The 18,221-nt window shown below is 42.6% G+C and overlaps 1 protein-coding gene across 2 annotated transcripts in view; it reads left to right on the top strand.

Moving 5' to 3' along the window:
- Positions 1-2,718: 2,718 nt before the first annotated feature.
- Positions 2,719-18,221, top strand: part of LOC137423189 (slit homolog 2 protein) — a 559,055-nt gene continuing 543,552 nt past the window's right edge. For both annotated transcript variants that reach the window (XM_078774590.1, XM_078774591.1), the window contains exons 1-4: positions 2,719-3,413; positions 3,903-3,974; positions 4,346-4,417; positions 10,359-10,430. In XM_078774590.1, the coding sequence (XP_078630716.1) occupies positions 3,229-3,413; positions 3,903-3,974; positions 4,346-4,417; positions 10,359-10,430 (401 nt within the window). In that variant the 5' untranslated portion in view covers positions 2,719-3,228. The remainder of the gene's footprint in view (positions 3,414-3,902; positions 3,975-4,345; positions 4,418-10,358; positions 10,431-18,221) is intronic.

The following is an 18,221-nucleotide window of genomic DNA, read 5'->3' on the forward strand; positions in this document are numbered from 1 at the left end:
CTGCAGGTAGAGGCATGACACTATATATATATATATATATTTATATATATATATATATATATATATATAGACAGACAGACAGACAGACAGACAGACAGACAAACAGACAAACAAACCAACCAACCAACATACTTGCCGGATTTTTTTCCGGCAAGTAACAAACGGACTCAAATGCAATATCCTCTCCTCTGGCGAGGGAAACCTGAACGGCACTCAGTGGAGAGCACACCTCCGCATTGTTGACCATATCAATCAATGGTGAAGAATCACTTCAAAAATTCTACTAGCTGGATCCGGATCGGGATCTTCACCAAAATCGAATCGATTCTTCCTGGTCACACACACAACCTGCCCAACAGGTTTCGTCCAAATCCGTCCATAACATTTTGAGATATCCTGCTATGTATCGTTTTTGGCCCTATCTCCCAATGGTGAAGAATCACTTAAAAAATTCTAGTAGCCGGATCCGAATCCGGATCTTCACCAAAATCTAATCATTTCGTCCTTGTCACATACGCTGCATCTCTGCCAAATTTTGAGATATTTTGTTTTGAGAACGGACGGACAAACGGACAAACATGGGTGAAAACATAACCTCCATCCACCTTTGATGGCGGAGGCAACAAAGTAACATTATAACGCTATGACATACGGCTGATGGATTTTTTAAAATAGGACTCCTATGTAGGATCTACGGCTAGTCGAGGTCATCAAGGTCATGGACAATATATTTTCTTGAGCAAAATTGCATCATTCCACATTATTCCAATGGCAGTTTCCCCGATCTGGCTTTCACTCCCCCAACCGACAGTTCCACAACAAGCCATTACGCCCTTCACCACATAATTATACTGCACCCAAGTGCAATCCACTCGATAAACTACTCAAGTTGCCACAAGGTAGCGTGGACGTGCGTAGGGAAGGTTTACGTAATAACAAGGTCTGAATACACATTAAAAAGGCTGACTCACAGCATGACAACCAACTTTCACCCTGATTACTGTTAAACTGGAGTTATGTCACACAGAGAACACTGGGGCAAGTTGCAGACCCTTTGTATATGCATACACCCTCCATGGTGCTTTTCTTTCTGATTTCTACATACTCGTGCACCATGCTCTATATAAAGATCCGGTTATTGCTGAAGCAGTTCCTGATCTTAGCTTTGGTCTCAATCTCGGACGAGTCGCCACTCCGACTCAGGAAACTTGATTGAAGGGGCAGGAATTTGGAATTTGTTCTGGGTGTCGATGATAGCTTGCCTACTCTTGGTTAAGGACACCTTGGTATCCTAACGTCCACCAACTAATGTTAGCAGATGGGACACCCAGTTTAATGACCATCTGAGCGATGGAACATACATTGAGGAATGGCCTTGCATTTGACACACCATGGTAGTTTATAGCTACACTGAGACTTAAACCCAGGTTAGAAATCACTGAGGAGGTTCTACCGGTGGTGATGGGAACTTGCCTCCTTTCTCTGCACGATATTAGTAAACGTTAGGATCTCTTACCCAATCACAAATGACCTCTCCCAACAGCCATTTACCTATCTACATAGCAGCATGGCGCTTCTAAGGGTGTGGTATTGTCGCATAGATGTCAATGCTGCAGTAGTACATTGACGGCCCTTATATCTATCAGGATGACTAAGGCCTTGCTATTCTGTTGTGTGTTCACAATTCGTTATCATACAATAACGTTGAGAATTTCTGGGCAGAGTCCTGACTTGAAGCCCAATGGAATCACTGATGGAAAAAGTGAACAGAGCACAGTCTACCTCTGAACTTCCACAGGTATCGTCATCCCTGATATTTACCAAAACTTGCTGAAAATTAATGACCCTACAAATCTATTTACTGTCCAAATACTTTTGGTAATATATTCCGTATTGTTGAATGAGACAATATTGTAATGTAGAAGGACAAGTGCTTTTCCATACTATTGCAACCCACAGACGTCACTGTTGGCTGATAAAGGTGGGTATTGGAGGTGTTGGCGATTCGATTCACACCTTAAATCGTTGGCCTGCAACACATATTACCTATGCTTCCACTTTCACCAACACTGTAATCACCTAGAATTCTTCACTGTCCAGTGCAAGATGGAATATCCACCATTTTCCAGCTTTCTTCATTTCCACGCAGGAACACCAGAGTTTATTGTTTATATTTGTATACGGATAATATTGGTAACTCCTCAATGTTAGTTTAAAGACCGAAATCCATACCTACACGATTCCCACAATAGTCCAATGGTTGAAATCTTCTCGTAAAGAGCTACTCCTGGATTTCTCCTGGACACTCGGAAGGAAGCTGTCACCTCCTCTCGAACTTGGTCCACTTCAACCGATAAACCGTAGTCGCAACGATGGATTGTGATGTCTTTCCTCATCCTAATGGTTTGGTAACATGGAGTTCACATTTGAGGATGTTGCACAAAAGGTGAGGCATTGAAATGTATGTTCCTTTATGATGGAACATTGTTGTACGTGGAGCGAATTCAGAGGCACTGAATTTCAATGTATGAAGTATGATCAATGTGGAATCGGTGTGCGAGTCTACCAACACGGGGAAAAGGAAGAAAAAGCATCTGCAATCGAACAATCCCCCGTCCCCCACCAACCCCATTCCTTATTCCCGCCTCCTCCCACACCAATCCTCATCTTTTGGCCTTCCAAGAGTCCCAGTCTCTTTTCCACTTCCATCGGCGCGGCTCCGCTTCGTCTATTTGTCAACAGGGGGTGGGGCAACCTGGTGGGGCAGCCTCTCCCGCCTTTGCCTCTTCCACTCGTGTTCTAGTCCCGGCAGCAACGGCTGTGCCTGTAGCAGACTGGGTGTGCGCGCTCAGTGCGGGGCTCATTGTGGGTTCCGAGTGTGAATGGTGCCACCATTGCAAGATCCCAAAAACATCTCGACCAGTCCCTCATTTTGAATACCTGGACGAGACTCCACGCCCCTCCTTACTTTCCGTCTTCCTTCCTCCGGGTCATCGTGGAAAGTGAAATCGACTTTTGTATAGAGGAGCACAGGAGCGCTAAATCGCAACTGTGGATCTCTTTCTCGTTTTGCTCCATTCCGTGGCCTGTTTCCGAGGAATACCACAGTTTCCCGAGCTGTCGTGAGAAGTCACTTCACGTGGGGTCCCGTCAGGTGTCACGCACTTCGCACCTGTTGCCACACGGACGGTGGTTTCTTGGGATTTAAGTGGTGACAGTTTTTGCATCATGACCCTGCAACTGCTCGTCTGGCCCCCTCCGGCAATGCTCTTCGAGCTGCTTCTCCTGCTCGTCGCTTTTCCCCAGGACAACGCCTGCCCCTCCGTGTGCACCTGTGCTGGCTCGACGGTAGACTGCCACGGACAGGGGCTGCGTACCATCCCACGTTCCATCCCACGCAACGCCGAGCGCCTGTGAGTCCCACGGCTCATTGCACAGGTCCCCCCGTCAGTGCTGCCTCTAGTTTGCCACGGACGTATTACTTCCCCACCCCACTATATCGATCTAGTGAATGAGTTGCAGTGGATTAAGCATTGAGTGAGTACCAATCACCAAATGAAAAGCGGTCGAAAATAAAAAGGTTCGCCTTGCTCTGCTCCTAAACTCCGCACATTTCTGTCCCGCGAGCGCCCCATTCCCACTCCTGCTGCCTATACACGCCACAGTCTCTGCTGCTTCAAAAGCACAGCGAGACGTTTGATCGGCCCTCGAGGCACGGAGTGGGTGTTCAAGGACGGGGGCAGAGGGTGGCGATGACGATACCTGTGGCTTCCACCCCAATTCGCGTGGTGTTTTGTGCTCCCCATGGTGTCCCATTGGTGTAAAAAGTGTTACTCACTATTTACTGTTTGTAACTTTTCTTACAATATGTTCTTATTTGCTTGTGTATTTATTTATTGCAGAGACCTGAATGGAAACAACATTACGCGCATCAGGAAGACGGACTTCACGGGTCTGAGATACCTGCGAGTGCTGTAAGTGCCCGCTATAGTGAAATAACATTCCTACCGTACACGTGATTTATTTGTAAAACTTTTGGAATGCCTATTTAAAGTATACGACATTGTAAGTCACCCGTGGCTATTGTAGTTATATTCCATGCCAACTACTGAAGTTGCACACAGTTTTTCTGCATCCGGCACCACTATTGAACGTGTGTGTCCCCCCTGTATATGGTGAAAGGGTTTTAGATGGTGACAGATCGGGGGAAGTAAACTATTCCTGGACAGATACTTTTGGCGCTGTTTTTGTTAGCATTCAATGGGGTTAGGTGAGGAAGACTTGCTGCATATTGCAGGTGGACCTGCTTTCGCATTCACCGAGCGCATTGCTTCTCTGCTTGCAGAAACCTGATGGAAAATCACATCATCACCATCGAAAGAGGTTCTTTCAAGGATTTAAAGGAGCTCGACCGGCTGTGAGTATCCCTGGCAAGCCTTGGCCCACGTACCGAGGACAAGTGTATAAACGCGAAACGAGCTTGTGACAGTATCGAGCAGATGCTTCTGTCTTAACGTTAATCGACGGAGAAGAGCCGGGTTGTACAATAGCTCTTTGTGACGTTCGTGAAAAGCACTGATGTACTGGATTTCGAAAGCGCAATCGCCAGTGGCATCAGTGGCTCAAAGCGCACGTTGGGTTTGACGCACTACCTGGTACCCACTATTCCTACCAAAAGATTATTTCCGTCGTTTACCCGACAAACTGGCTCGACGGGGAATTTCCAAGGATTATTTTTGTCATCTCCTTCCCTCTCACCCGCACCAACATACACGTCTGTCGCACATTTACGTCTTACAATGGATACTTAGGGTTTTTACGCACTGGAATCGCCGCACGGCTCCAGGATTGATAGTTCAGTCGCGATTGAAGCAAAAAAGAAAGCTCCTGAAGTTCCTTGCTGTGTCAGAATTGGTTATGTGGGATACTGTCGCAATATTCGGCAATCGAGAGACGATGATGAACTCGTGAAAGCCAAACTCACCCAAGTGCTGCAGATTTTGGTTGATTTACGTTTTGGTTGATGCAGAATTTCAGTCGATTTCAAATTTGCAATTGTCTGCCACTTGTGTAGACATTCATTATGACCTGCGAGTGCGCTCGCTGGACGCGACGATGACCGGTCAAAAAGTTCTCCGAATGAGCTACTTGCAATTGTCCAGGCGATGCGTGAATAACAATAAAAAGGTAGGCAGATAAGTAAATAAATAAATAAATATTCAATCTCACGTTTTCTTATTAATTGTGCATATATATGATACTAGTTTATTGAAAATAAGAAAATCTTGGCATGTCTTGGACTAGTCTCACTCTTATAACTTTTTGAATGCCCCTCATCATTTGCTCATCGGCATTCGAAATCTTTTTCTTCTTTTTTTTCTCCTCCAAGGGTGCACATGTACATTCCAAACGAGCGGTGTCAATGTAGCTAGGTGCTGTTCCCTTCCTAGGTTTTGTCGTCGTATCACGTGACACGCCGCATGCTTTGCTCACGGTAACGTGCGTTTGTCCGGGCGATCACCGCGCTCTTTTTGCTCCTATCTCTAAAAGCCACACTTGACGCCGGGGTCATGATTCATCGGGACCAAATGCCTTGCTGTGTGATACCGAACAGCGGTGCAGCTGATTTCTTTTCAAATGCAGCCAGACATGAAGGATTCTTTTGAGCCCGGCACTGTTCTTGCTGTGTGTGCACGTGATGCCTTTGAGCATCAGGACCGTGCGTTTCTGTGCATTAGTCTGTGTTCTGCTGGAGTGGAGTCTCCGAGACGTTTCTCAATCGAGCGTTCAGAAAACGAAGCCGTTTCCTGGCCTTGCGTCTCCCTCTGTGCACAGTTTGCGACATGTCCATACCTTCGATACATTGTTATTGATTATTTCGATACTTGCAACTGTCAATTAAAGCAAATATTGTGAGTTGCCGACTTTACCAAACTTCCCCAAAGTTTCCAGCAAGTTTCCTTTTTATCAGAACACCACCATAACTTCGCTATGATATTGGTTGTATTTTGATATCAGACACTTTGCTAATCGTTTATCTGCTTTTGGCTATTTACTCAAAAAGCAATGCCAATCGCAATATCAAAAAATAATATTTTACATGATTTTACAACTTCAGCAAAGTTTTTTGAGTCCATCTGCTTCTCGCAGTCAACACTGAATTTTCTTTTGCAAACACTTTTGGATCGGCCTTGTTAGGGTTCCCATCTGAGCACATGATCAATATGTCGAGACCCTCACTTCAAATCCCACTTACTGCATTGATTTGTCCTTTGTTACTGATGTCCTTGTAATTCATGCCAAAGTGCGTCCACACCTCTTCATGTCACTATCCTGCATGATAGGTGTATAAACTTGTACATGAGTCTTACTGCTACTACTACTACTACTACTACCACTATGCTCCTTATTATTCCAACCTTCTCTTTGGCTCGACTGGGGAATGTTTTTGGTCCACCTCTTTCAGACCTGACCTTCGACTGGAGCTGGTTTGGGGCAAAAAGTTGTAATTTTGTGCATCAAGGGATCTTTACCATGCATCAACTGATGCCAACAGTAGGGACAACCAGTTTAATGTCCATAGGAACAATATATGAAGCAATATATGAATATTCACTTTCTTTTCAAGTTAATTATTTACATTCTATTTTGGAATATTATCAAAGTTAATATTTTCCAAACATCAAGTTATTTCAAACAAGGAAATGCAACCTAATTCATTGGAGACTGATATATAAAGTGTTTTCAAACGAGTTCTTGTTTCTACATTTGTATTAGTTTTACGAGTTAATGTTAACAGTGTGTTGGAAGGTTCATTATGTAGTGAAGATAGATGTTCAGTGACTTCAGTCCAGTCATACATCAATGTCCACCAATCACATGGATGTATAAGCGGGTGCTAAAACAGAAATGGTCATATTGGAGAAATTTATGAATACTATTTTATTTATTTTTATGTCTCCGCCGACAAAGTCGCCAGAGGCGTTATGTTTTCGGGTTGTACGTCCGTCCATCCGTCCGTCCGTATGGGCTAAACCTCTTTTTTCTCAGCAACCATATGTCCGATTGAGACAAACTTTCACGGTGGGAGTGACACCCATGCAGAATGTTTTTATGATAATTGTGACGTCATAGGTCAGGTGGTATGGCAGCCATCTTGGATTAAAAGCAAATAAAAAAAAAATTATTTCTTGGAAACCGCTGAATGGAAAAATTTGAAACTTGGCACATTGTCAAGTACTCCCAATGGGGAACAAAAGCATAATAATGATGACATCATAGGTGAAGTGGTATACCAGCCAAAAATGTTTTAATCGAATTCCTTATCCTAAACATCTGAAGTTGCATGCACATGATCTATGATCCATTTGTATTGAAATATTAAATTTATGACATCATCGGTCACATGGTTTGGCAGCCATTTTGGATTGAAGGAAAAATTAAATAATTATATCTCTGAAACCGCTCACCCTATCGATGCAAAATATTACAAATATCATCTAACAACACTTGCACATAGTTTGAAAATGATGATGTCATAGGTCACGTGGTTTGCAGCCATCTTGGATAGAAAAACGAACCTATCCGATCAACATGAAACTTCACAAACGCAATCCCCTACCCATACATATGCAGTGATGGCATCTACCCGTTGTGCGACTATGCGGAGGCATATTGGCGACACAGTCGCATTGTTCTAGTTTTATTATTATTATTATTATTTTAATATAATTTATTTATATTATTATTTATTTATATTATTTATTTATTTTTATTTTATTTCATATGGAAGATTTTATTTTATTTTATTTTTAGAATGCTAAAACAGAAAAATGGGAAAATTTTATTTCCGGTATCATAGTTTGTAGGGAATTCACTGTTTGGGAAAATAACAACAACGATGACTACTTTTTAATTGCCTCTACTATTCCCACCTTCTTGTGGGAAAAAATAAATTTGGATCACCTTTCGCAAACCAGCTAAACTGGTCTGACATTTGACTGAAGCTGGCAGGAATTTGGAATTTATTTAGGATGGTTGCAATAACTCAACTACCCTTGACAAAAGAAAGACACTGTGCGATCACTAGCATCCACCAACTAATGCTAGAAGATGGGAAAGCCAGCTTAACGTCCATCGGAGGGCCCCCTGTGATGCAATGCCCTCCCCGTAAACCACCAATCAAACAGTTTTTGGTTGCATTGTGAATCAAACCCAGACAAGACAGTTAAAAGGTAAGTGCACTACCTGTGCACCATCCTGTCAAACAGCTTCTTGGCCTTTATATTGTCATAACTGGCATCGATTCATTACATAAGAAAAATGGCAGAAACTTTGCTACTCTCTCTCTCTCTCTCTCTCTCTCTCTCTCTCTCTCTCTCTCTCTCTCTCTCTCTCCACTATCTCATTTACTGCCCTCCTTTCTCCCCAACCTGCATAGAACTCTGTTTAAAATCACATTTGTAAATGTGTTTCCTTAGCAGACTGAAAGTGTCCATTGGGAATAATTTACCATAATTTGTCTTCTCTCCATAATCACAATTTTATTCGCACATAAACCAGAAAAGGCTAAGTAATTAAATCTGGTACAGAAAACAAAGTACTGCCAAGCAACCATAGTTTTCCATGAGCATTTGTTTACTGCGTGGATTCCAATGTTTTTATTAACTCAATCATGGCTCTCTCCTGTTGGGATGCCGAATGAACAACTCAGCTTACATTACAGCATGGATCTTCTTCTTCTTCATTTGTATGCAGCACAAGGCTGTGGGGTAGCATCATTTGCTGAGGATGTGGCTGTGCCACTGATACAATGCTCTCTGCTGGTTAGGGCAATAATTTGCAATATGCTCAGGGTGCCGGAGATAGCTCGTCTACTCTTCGGAAGGACACCTTAGGATCTTTAACGTCCACAAAGGCTGGCAGACGGGAAACTCAGTTTAACGTCCATACGAGGGACGGCACACACTGATGAATGACTCTGCAGGTGAAACATCAGGATGACCGTCTACAGGTGTCAGGATTCAAACCCATGTAAGACAGCTTTGAGGCAAGTAGTGTGCGTACTTATAGGCCATCCTTCCGGCTCTGAAGAATAGATGACTTACTGTCTTTGTCCACATTACTATTTAAAAAAATTGACAATATATAATTTCACCACTTATTATGACTGTGTGTGTATGTGTGTATGTGTGTGTGTGTGTGTGTGTGTATGTGTGTGTGTGTGTGTGTGTGTGTGTGTGTATGTGTGTGTGTGTGTGTATGTGTGTGTGTATGTGTGTGTGTATGTGTGTATGTGTGGATGTGTGTGTGTGTGTGTATGTGTGTGTATGTGTGTGTGTGTGTGTGTGTACGTGTGTGTGCACGTGTGTGTGTGTATGTGTGTATGTGTGTATGTGTGTGTGTGTGTGTATGTATGTGTGTGTGTGTGTGTGTGTGTGTATGTGTGTGTATGTGTGTGTGTGTGTGTGTGTGTGTGTGTACGTGTGTGTGTACGTGTGTGTGTGTTTGTGTATGTGTGTACGTGTGTGTGTGTGTGTGTGTGTGTGTACGTGTGTGTGTGTATGTGTGTATGTGTGTGCGTACGTGTTTGTATATGTGTGTGTGTGTGTGTGTGCGTATGTGTGTGTGTGTACGTGTGTGTATATATGTGTGTGTGTGTGTGTGTACGTGTGTGTACGTGTGTGTATGTGTGTGTACGTGTGTGTACGTGTGTGTATGTGTGTGTGTGTGTGTGTGTGTGTGTGTGTACTGTATGTGTGTATGTGTGTGTATGTGTGTCTATATATGTGTTTGTGTGTGTATGTGTGTGTATGTGTGTATGTGTGTATGTGTGTGTATGTGTGTATGTGTGTGTATGTGGGTATGTGTGTGTATGTGTGTATGTGTGTGTACTGTGTATGTGTGTATGTGTGTATGTGTGTATGTGTGTGTACTGTGTATGTGTGTATGTGTGTGTATTTATGTGTGTGTATGTGTGTATGTGTGTGTATGTGTGTGTATGTGTGTGTTTGTGTGTGTATGTGTGTGTATGTGTGTATGTGTGTGTATGTGTGTATGTGTGTATGTGTGTGTTTGTGTGTGTGTATGTGTGTGTATGTGTGTATGTGTGTGTATGTGTGTATGTGTGTGTTTGTGTGTGTGTATGTGTGTATGTGTGTATGTGTGTGTATGTGTGTATGTGTGTATGTGCATATTCGAAGTAAATATATATATATTTTTAAACAATCACAAAATACGTTGCATAATCGAACGATCAACCTTGTTGATTAAATGATGTTGCTTGTCTGAACATACGCATGTGGATTTTGTCTGACATTTTTGTCTCCTTGCTCAATCCTTACCCTGTCCCTCCACAGGCGTCTCAATCGTAACCGCCTCCAAGTCCTTCCAGAGCTGCTCTTCCTTGGCATGGACAAGTTGAACAGACTGTGAGTTTTCGAAAGTGCAGTTGTTTGCAATGTTGGACACTTCCACCCATTCCATATGATATTGGGTTCTCTCTCCAGTTCATCCAAGAGACATATCTGATGAATTATTATTCAAGCCAATCAGAGCTCTTATTGTACTCTTCTTCTGGTGTCCTCACAAGTAAAAGATGCATCATTGTGTGTTGGTCATGATAGCAAGGAAAACAAACATTCAGTGACTTCTTCACAAAGAATGACATCTGCAAATGAGATTCTTCATGTGGTGAGCAACCTTGGCAGCAAATACAATTTTGAATTGGGGAAGGAGGGCGTGGTGTAAATAAGAGGAGTGTGTGTATATATATATATATATATATATATATATACATGCCGTGTATAACTTGTGTAACATTTGAATTCTCCCCACCCCCCAACACACTTATACCCTATTTCACTTCGAGTTATCTTCATCTTCTTCCTCACTCCTGAACGATTTCCCCTTCCCCTCCTCCCCTTTCCTCCTCCATTCGTCTATGTAATAAATGGATCAGCCTCAATTTCATGTTCATCCCTTGCGGTGTTGGATGAACCCTGTACTTCACAATTTCACAATTGTTGTACCATGTAGTTGTAGGCCATATCCACTGCAATTCCCAGAAATTGTACTGAATAGTCGAGTTAGGAATCCTGATAAATGTTGGGAATGTTTTTGTGGAAAAGCCAGAAGGCCGTGCTATTATATATACCGCCTATAACTACAATTCCACATGGTTTGTCTTGAAAACTCAACTCTTACAGGATTAATATAGTGGCTTATCAGATGCAAAGTTCACTCTGCACTCCACACGATCAACCCCGTGGAAACTCAACAGCACATGGGGCACGTGTCTGCTAAGCGCTTCCACCAAGGTCTTGTCGGAGAGATGGGAAACACAGATATCCCACATGACAGGGAATCTCCTGTACGAGGGTTCCAAGAACGGGGTCTCTCGACATTCCAAAGACATGCCAATGCGCATTTCATAGAAAAAACATTTTGTTTCCGCTCAACGTACACATGATTAGTATGAAAACATGGTGATGTATTATTTACTTATATTATATAAAAGCCTCTCCATATTTTTTGGCATGTCTTGGACTTAAAATGGGAACACTAACAGGCCAATCCAAGGGTGTGTTCCATGACCAATCAGGTTGCTATCCTTGCTTAACTTATCCAGCATTCCTCATCAGTCGTTTCCATGGAGACGTTGCTTGAATGCATAAGATACGTGGAAAATGCTCTTCAAGCTGATTGGTAATGGCATACATGTGCACACCTGTCCCACTTCAATCCATATAATCGTTTATAAATATATATTTTAAATGCCATATGTATTAATTACCTGCCATTAAATACCTTGGCCACAAATACATTTTTGGGTTGGTAAAGGAAGGGGTGGTGTAAATAAGAGGGATATATATATATATATATAAAATCAACGAACATAACAGCGTGACGAGCGCTGTCCCGATCTCCTGTGGACCGAAGTCCTAGACCAAAGCGTCACCTCCGACCCAAAGGGTCTTCTGGAGGCTTCAGCCCGGCCACTCTGTCAACAGACACATGGTCTGTGTGGCAGACAGGCTGTTGGTTCCTTGCGGGTTATGCGGTATTTACCGTGTGAGACATAATTCGTGGCTGGTGCTCACCATTAAAGCTAGGAGGTGCCTTGATCATATATATATATATATATATATATATATATATATATATATATATATATATATATATATATATAAAAATAAATATACACACACACACACACACACACACACACATATATTTCCAAGAGTCAATATAAGAAACGCCATCTTGTGTAAAGGAATCCGGAAGCTTCTGATCATATCATCAATGCAATGCCAACAAATTTTCTGCATTAGGCTGAGAAGTCTATGGCAAATGCTAAATGTTTAAAATTCACGAGAATTTTTTTTAAACTCCTTTTGTCTACCATGTGGCTTTTGGGTTCATTGTTGCTTCCGTTTCCTGTCCGAGCGGGAATGCGTTTCTGTAGCCCTCTGCCACACTTTACGTAAATGCCTTTGGAATGTGCTATATATGGCTAGTTCAAAGTAATTCTGTGCAGTCATTCTTCAGCTGGACAGAATAAAGAAATCAGTTATCCCATGTAGACCTACTAGACAGGATGTATGTGTTGCACCTTATCAAGGCCTTCCCATCATTCCAACTTCCTCTTTTTTTACGTGGTGTTGTTATTACATTGTACAAAGGCCTGTCCTGTTTGTGTCTTCCCATCTGTACCACTGGCTCAAGATGCATGAAACTGAACCCGGTTTCAAATCCCATACACCATAAATGTCCATTGTCTGCTAATATCCTCGTCGTTCATGATTATGCACTTGTGTCTTGTCCTGCATGCGGTGCTCGTCCAAGATCCTCCATAAGCCCACATGGCATTATTTATGTTCCATTGCGTCCAAGTTAACTATCATTGTTGGCATAGTCGGGACCGGCAAAGATGGCTCGAATGAGCAAAGCGACTTGCTCGAATTTTTCGGCCCAATTGTTGCGCGTCTTGGCAGCGAGTTGGAGCAGCGCAGGAATGCCCGGTGCCGGGTCATTCGGACCAGGCCGCAAAACTGCGGCAGGAATGCAGGGGGTCTCAGCAGGTTGTCGTTGAAATGTGGCCGAGCTGGATCACCGAGCAACGGAACTGGAGCAACCAAAGTCGTAAAAGTCGTAAAGTCCATTTTGAATCGGGCCTGTCACAATTTTTCAGGGACAATTGCCTTTAACCGCAAGTTGAAGCGCAATTTGTAGGACTTGATTCACAACTTTCTTGCACGTGCTGGTGAATCTACTCTACTTAATTGTGACTCTTCTCTTTGAGGCCCTGATACATTTAATTGATATAGCCAGATTTGGATTGACGCATCAACGTATGAGAATTGCCCAAGTGTCTGTCTATCTATTTTTTGAATCAACTCCGACATTAATGAAAAAAGCTCTCTGACCAATAAGTTTATGTTGCGGCACAATGGTTGGTGTTTAATTTGTGTCTGAGAGGTTTGAACCCCGGCCTAGTCATACCAAGGTGTTTAAAATGGAACGTGCTGCTTCCTTGCTTGCTTGAACATTCAAAAAGGATAGAGTATGGACAATCAACCAAAGTTTGGCAACTATTGACAACATCAAGTGGTTGATGTTGATGGGCTGAATGGTCTTTTCCTGTGTTGAGGTTCCTTGATTTCCCCTGATTCTCCTCGATTTCCCTTGATTTCCCTTGACGTTCCTTGATTTCGCTTGATTTCGCTTGATTTTCCTTGATTTTCCTTGATTTCCCTTGATTCTCCTTGATTATCCTTGATTTTCCTTGATTTTCCTTGATTTCCCTTGATTTCGCTTGATTTTCCTTGATTTCCCTTGATTCTCCTTGATTTCCCTTGATTCTCCTTGATTTCCCTTGATTTCCATTGATTTCCCCTGATTCTCCTTGATTTTCCTTGATTCTCCCTGATTTCACTTGATTTCCCTTGATTTCCATTGATTTCGCCTGATTTTCCTTGATTTCCCTTGATTCTCCTTGATTTCCTTTGATTTCCCTTGATTCTCCTTGATTCTCCTTGATTTCCCTTGATTCGCCTTGATTTCCCCTGATTCTCCTTGATTCTCCTTGATTTCCCTTGATTTTCCCTGATTTCCCTTGCTTTCGCTTGATTTGGCTTGATTTCCCTTGATTTTCATTGATTTCCCCTGATTCTCCTTGATTCGCCTTGATTTTCCTTGATTTCCCTTGATTTTCCTTTATTTTCCTTTATTTCCCTTGATTTCGCTTGATTTTCCTTGATTACCTTCGCAAAAGCGGAAGGTTATGTTTTGATCGCTGTGTATTTATTTGTATGTCTGTGTGTGTGTGTGTGTGTGTGTGTATGTTATTCGCATAACTCAAAAAGTATTCAACCGATTCGCATGAAATTTGGTGGGATGATAGGTTATTATCCGGGAACCATTTGATTAGATTTTGGAATCGATCGGGTCAAAGGTCAAGGTCAAGGTCATGAAAAGGTCAAAATCGTCTTTTTACCATAGCGCGGTCAATTTGTGTCCAATTTGTATGAAACTAATGCCAAAATGCTTTGCTACACAGATCTTGTAGTCTTTTATTTTGGCAACAAAAGTAGCTGCGGCGAAGGTATGCGCTCTACCGAGTGCCCGTTCTAGTTTCCCTTGATTCTCCCTGATTTCCCTTGATTGTCCTTGATTTCCCTTGATTTCCCCTGATTCTCCTTGATTTTCCTTGATTTCCCTTGATTTTCCTTGTTCCTTGATTTTCCTTGATTTCCCTTGATTACCTTCGCAAAAGCGGAAGGTTATGTTTTGATCGCTGTGTATTTATTTGTATGTCTGTGTGTGTGTGTGTATGTTATTCGCATAACTCAAAAAGTATTCAACCGAATTGCATGAAATTTGGTGGGATGATTGGTTATTATACGGGACACATTTGATTAGATTTTGGGAGCAATCGGGTCAAAGGTCAAGGTCAAGGTCACGAAAAGGTCAAAATCGTATTTTTACCATAGCTGCGGCGAAGGTATGCGCTCTACCGAGTGCCCGTTCTAGTTCTCCTTGATTTCCCTTGATTGTCCCCCGTAGCACCGCGGAGCGAAAGGGGGACCATGGTTTTCCCGTCTGTCCGTCCGTCCATGCGTGCGTGTGTAAGCGAAGGACCGCATTCAAATTTGGTGTGTGGGTGCAACCCACGTCAAAATCCAAGATGGCCACCGCCATGTATATCTGAACATTGTGAGCGGAATATCTTGAAAAATAAGCGAAGTACCAACTTCTAATCTGGTGTGTGGGTGTATCTAGGCATAAGGAAGAAAGCTATTGAAAATTGGGTCGCCACGTCAAAATCCAAGATGACCGCCGCCATTTATGTCTGAACCTTGTGAGCGAAATATCTTGAAAAATGAGCGAAGTATCAACTTCTAATCTGGTGTGTGGGTGTATCTCGGCACAAGGAAGAATCCTATTGAAAATTGGGTCACCACGTCAAAATCCAAGATGGCCGCCGCCATGTATGTCTGAACATTGTGAGCTGAATATCTTGAAAAATAAGCGAAGTACCAACTCCTAATCTGGTCTGTCGGTGTATGTCGGCACAAGGAAGAACGCTATTGAAAATTGGGTCGCCACGTCAAAATCCAAGATAGCCGCCACCATATATATGTCTGAACCTTGTGAGCGAAATATCTTGAAACATAAGCGAAGTACCAACTTCTATTCTGGTGTGTGGGTGTAGCTAGGCACAAGGAAGAAGGCTATTGAAAATTGGGTCGCCACGTCAAATTCCAAGATGGCCGCCGCCATGTATGTCTGAACCTTGTGAGCGGAATATCTTGAAAAATAAGTGAAGTACAAACTTCTAATCGGGTGTGTGGGTGTATCTAGGCACAAGGAAGAACGCCATTGAAAATTGGGTCGCCACGTCAAAATCCAAGATGGCCGCCACCATATATATGTCTGAACCTTGTGAGCGAAATATCTTGAAAAATAAGCGAAGTACCAACTTCTATTCTGGTGTGTGGGTGTATCTACGCACAAGGAAGAAATCTATTGAAAATTGGGTCGCCACGTCAAATTCCAAGATGGCCGCCGCCATGTATGTCTGAATCTTGTGAGCGGAATATCTTGAAAAATAAGTGAAGTACAAACTTCTAATCGGGTGTGTGGGTGTATCTAGGCACAAGGAAGAACGCTATTGAAAATTGGGTCGCCACGTCAAAATCCAAGATGGCCGTCGCCATGTATGTCTGAACCTTTTGAGCTGAATATCTTGAAAAATAAGCGAAGTACCAACTTCTAATCTGGTGTGTGGGTGTATCTAGGCATAAGGAAGAACGCTATTGAAAATTGGGTCGCCACGTCAAAATCCAAGATGGCCGCCGCCATGTATGTCTGAACCTTGTGAGCTGAATATCTTGAAAAATAAGCGAAGTACCAACTTCTAATCTGGTGCGTGGGTGTATCTAGGCATAAGGAAGAACGCTATTGAAAATTGGGTCGCCACGTCAAAATCCAAGATGGCCGCCTCCATGTATGTCTGAACCTTGTCAGTGAAATATCATATCATAGCATGTTTTCTGCGTCTTCCACTTTGTCAACTCACATCACTTCCCCGACGGGGGACCTAGGCATAACGCTTGTTTACCTTGATTTCCCCTGATTCTCCTTGATTCTCCTTGATTTCCCTTGATTTTCCTTGATTTCCTTTGATTTTCCTTGATTTCCCTTGATTTACCTTGATTGCCCTTGATTTTTTATGCCCTTCATGACTACATACATATGCATGCATTAAATCTCATGTTGGTTTTATTTGTTTGTCATACAGTCACGTGAAAAAGTAAGTACAGTAGTACACCCCATGTAAAGTTTTGGCTTTTTCAACATATTTCAACATACAGCGATTTGATCTTCATTTCAACAATATTGATAGATAAAGGTGATATAATATAACAAATATCATGAAACATTTACATTTTGTAGTCCATTGTATAATATAAATAAACATAAATGCAAATTTCGCATGTGGAAAAAGTAAGTACACCCTTGGCTCTAATAGGTGGTATTGCCCCCTTTGGCAGAAACAACCTCAAGTAGGCGTTTCTTATAACTGTCTACCAGTCTCTGACATCGACTGGGAGAATTTTTTGCCCACTCATCCATGCAGAATTCTTTCAGCTGTGTGATGTTTGAGGGGTTTCTTGCATGCACAGCTCGTTTCAAATCTCCCCACAACATCTCGATGGGATTTAGATCCGGGCTTTGACTTGGCCATTCCAGAACCCTCCATTTCTTTCTTTTCAGCCATTCCTTGGTGGATTTACTGGTATGTTTGGGGTCATTGTCATGTTGCAAGGTCCACCTTCGGTTGAGCTTCAACTTTCCGACAGATGGCCTCACATTATCCTCAAGCACCCTCTGGTACAATGAAGAATTCATAGTGGATTCTATGATGGTGAGCTGCCCAGGCCCTGATGCAGCAAAGCTGCTCCAAACCATAATATTTCCACCACCATGCTTTACAGTTGGTATCAGGTTCTTGTGGTCAAATGCTGTCTTGGGTTTTCGCCAAACATGTCTTCTGGTACTGTGGCCAAATAGCTCTACCTTTCACTCATCTGTCCAGACAACATTGTTCTAGAAGTGCTGGTCTTTGCCTCAGTGTTAATTGGCAAACTTTAGTCTTGCCCTGATGTTCTTTCTGGACAGCAAAGGTTTCCTCCTGGCAAACCTCCCATGTAGATCAAATTTGTGCAGCCTCTTTCTAATGGTAGACTCGTGCACTTTGACATCAACAGTGGCAAGAGCTACCTGTAGGTCCCGTGATTACATCCTGGGGTTCTTAGAGACTTCTTTCAGCATCTTGCGGTCTGCTCTCAGGCTGAACTTGCTCGGGCGGCCTGGCCTGAACAAGTTGGCAGTTGTTTGGAATCTTCTCCACTTGTAGATGATCTTCTGGACAGTCGAATGATTGATTTCAAGTTGTTTGGATATCTTTTTAAATCCCTTCCCAGCCTCTTAGGCATCTATAACCTTATTTCTGAAGGCCTCAGAGAGCTCTTTTGATCTAGGCATGGTGACGCCGCACACTTCAACAACAAAGAGCAAACCAAACGAAATGTCTGAGGTTTAAATAAGACAGGTTCCTCCAAGATCCTCTCTAACGATGTTCTAACATTTGCACCTGAGCTGGTGCACCTGATTCTAATTTTAGGTAGTTGAAGTAGTGATAAATGTAGGGGTGT

Source organism: Myxine glutinosa, chromosome 3 (genome assembly GCF_964187855.1).
Source record: "Myxine glutinosa chromosome 3, kmMyxGlut1.1, whole genome shotgun sequence".
Classification (NCBI taxonomy): domain Eukaryota; kingdom Metazoa; phylum Chordata; class Myxini; order Myxiniformes; family Myxinidae; genus Myxine; species Myxine glutinosa.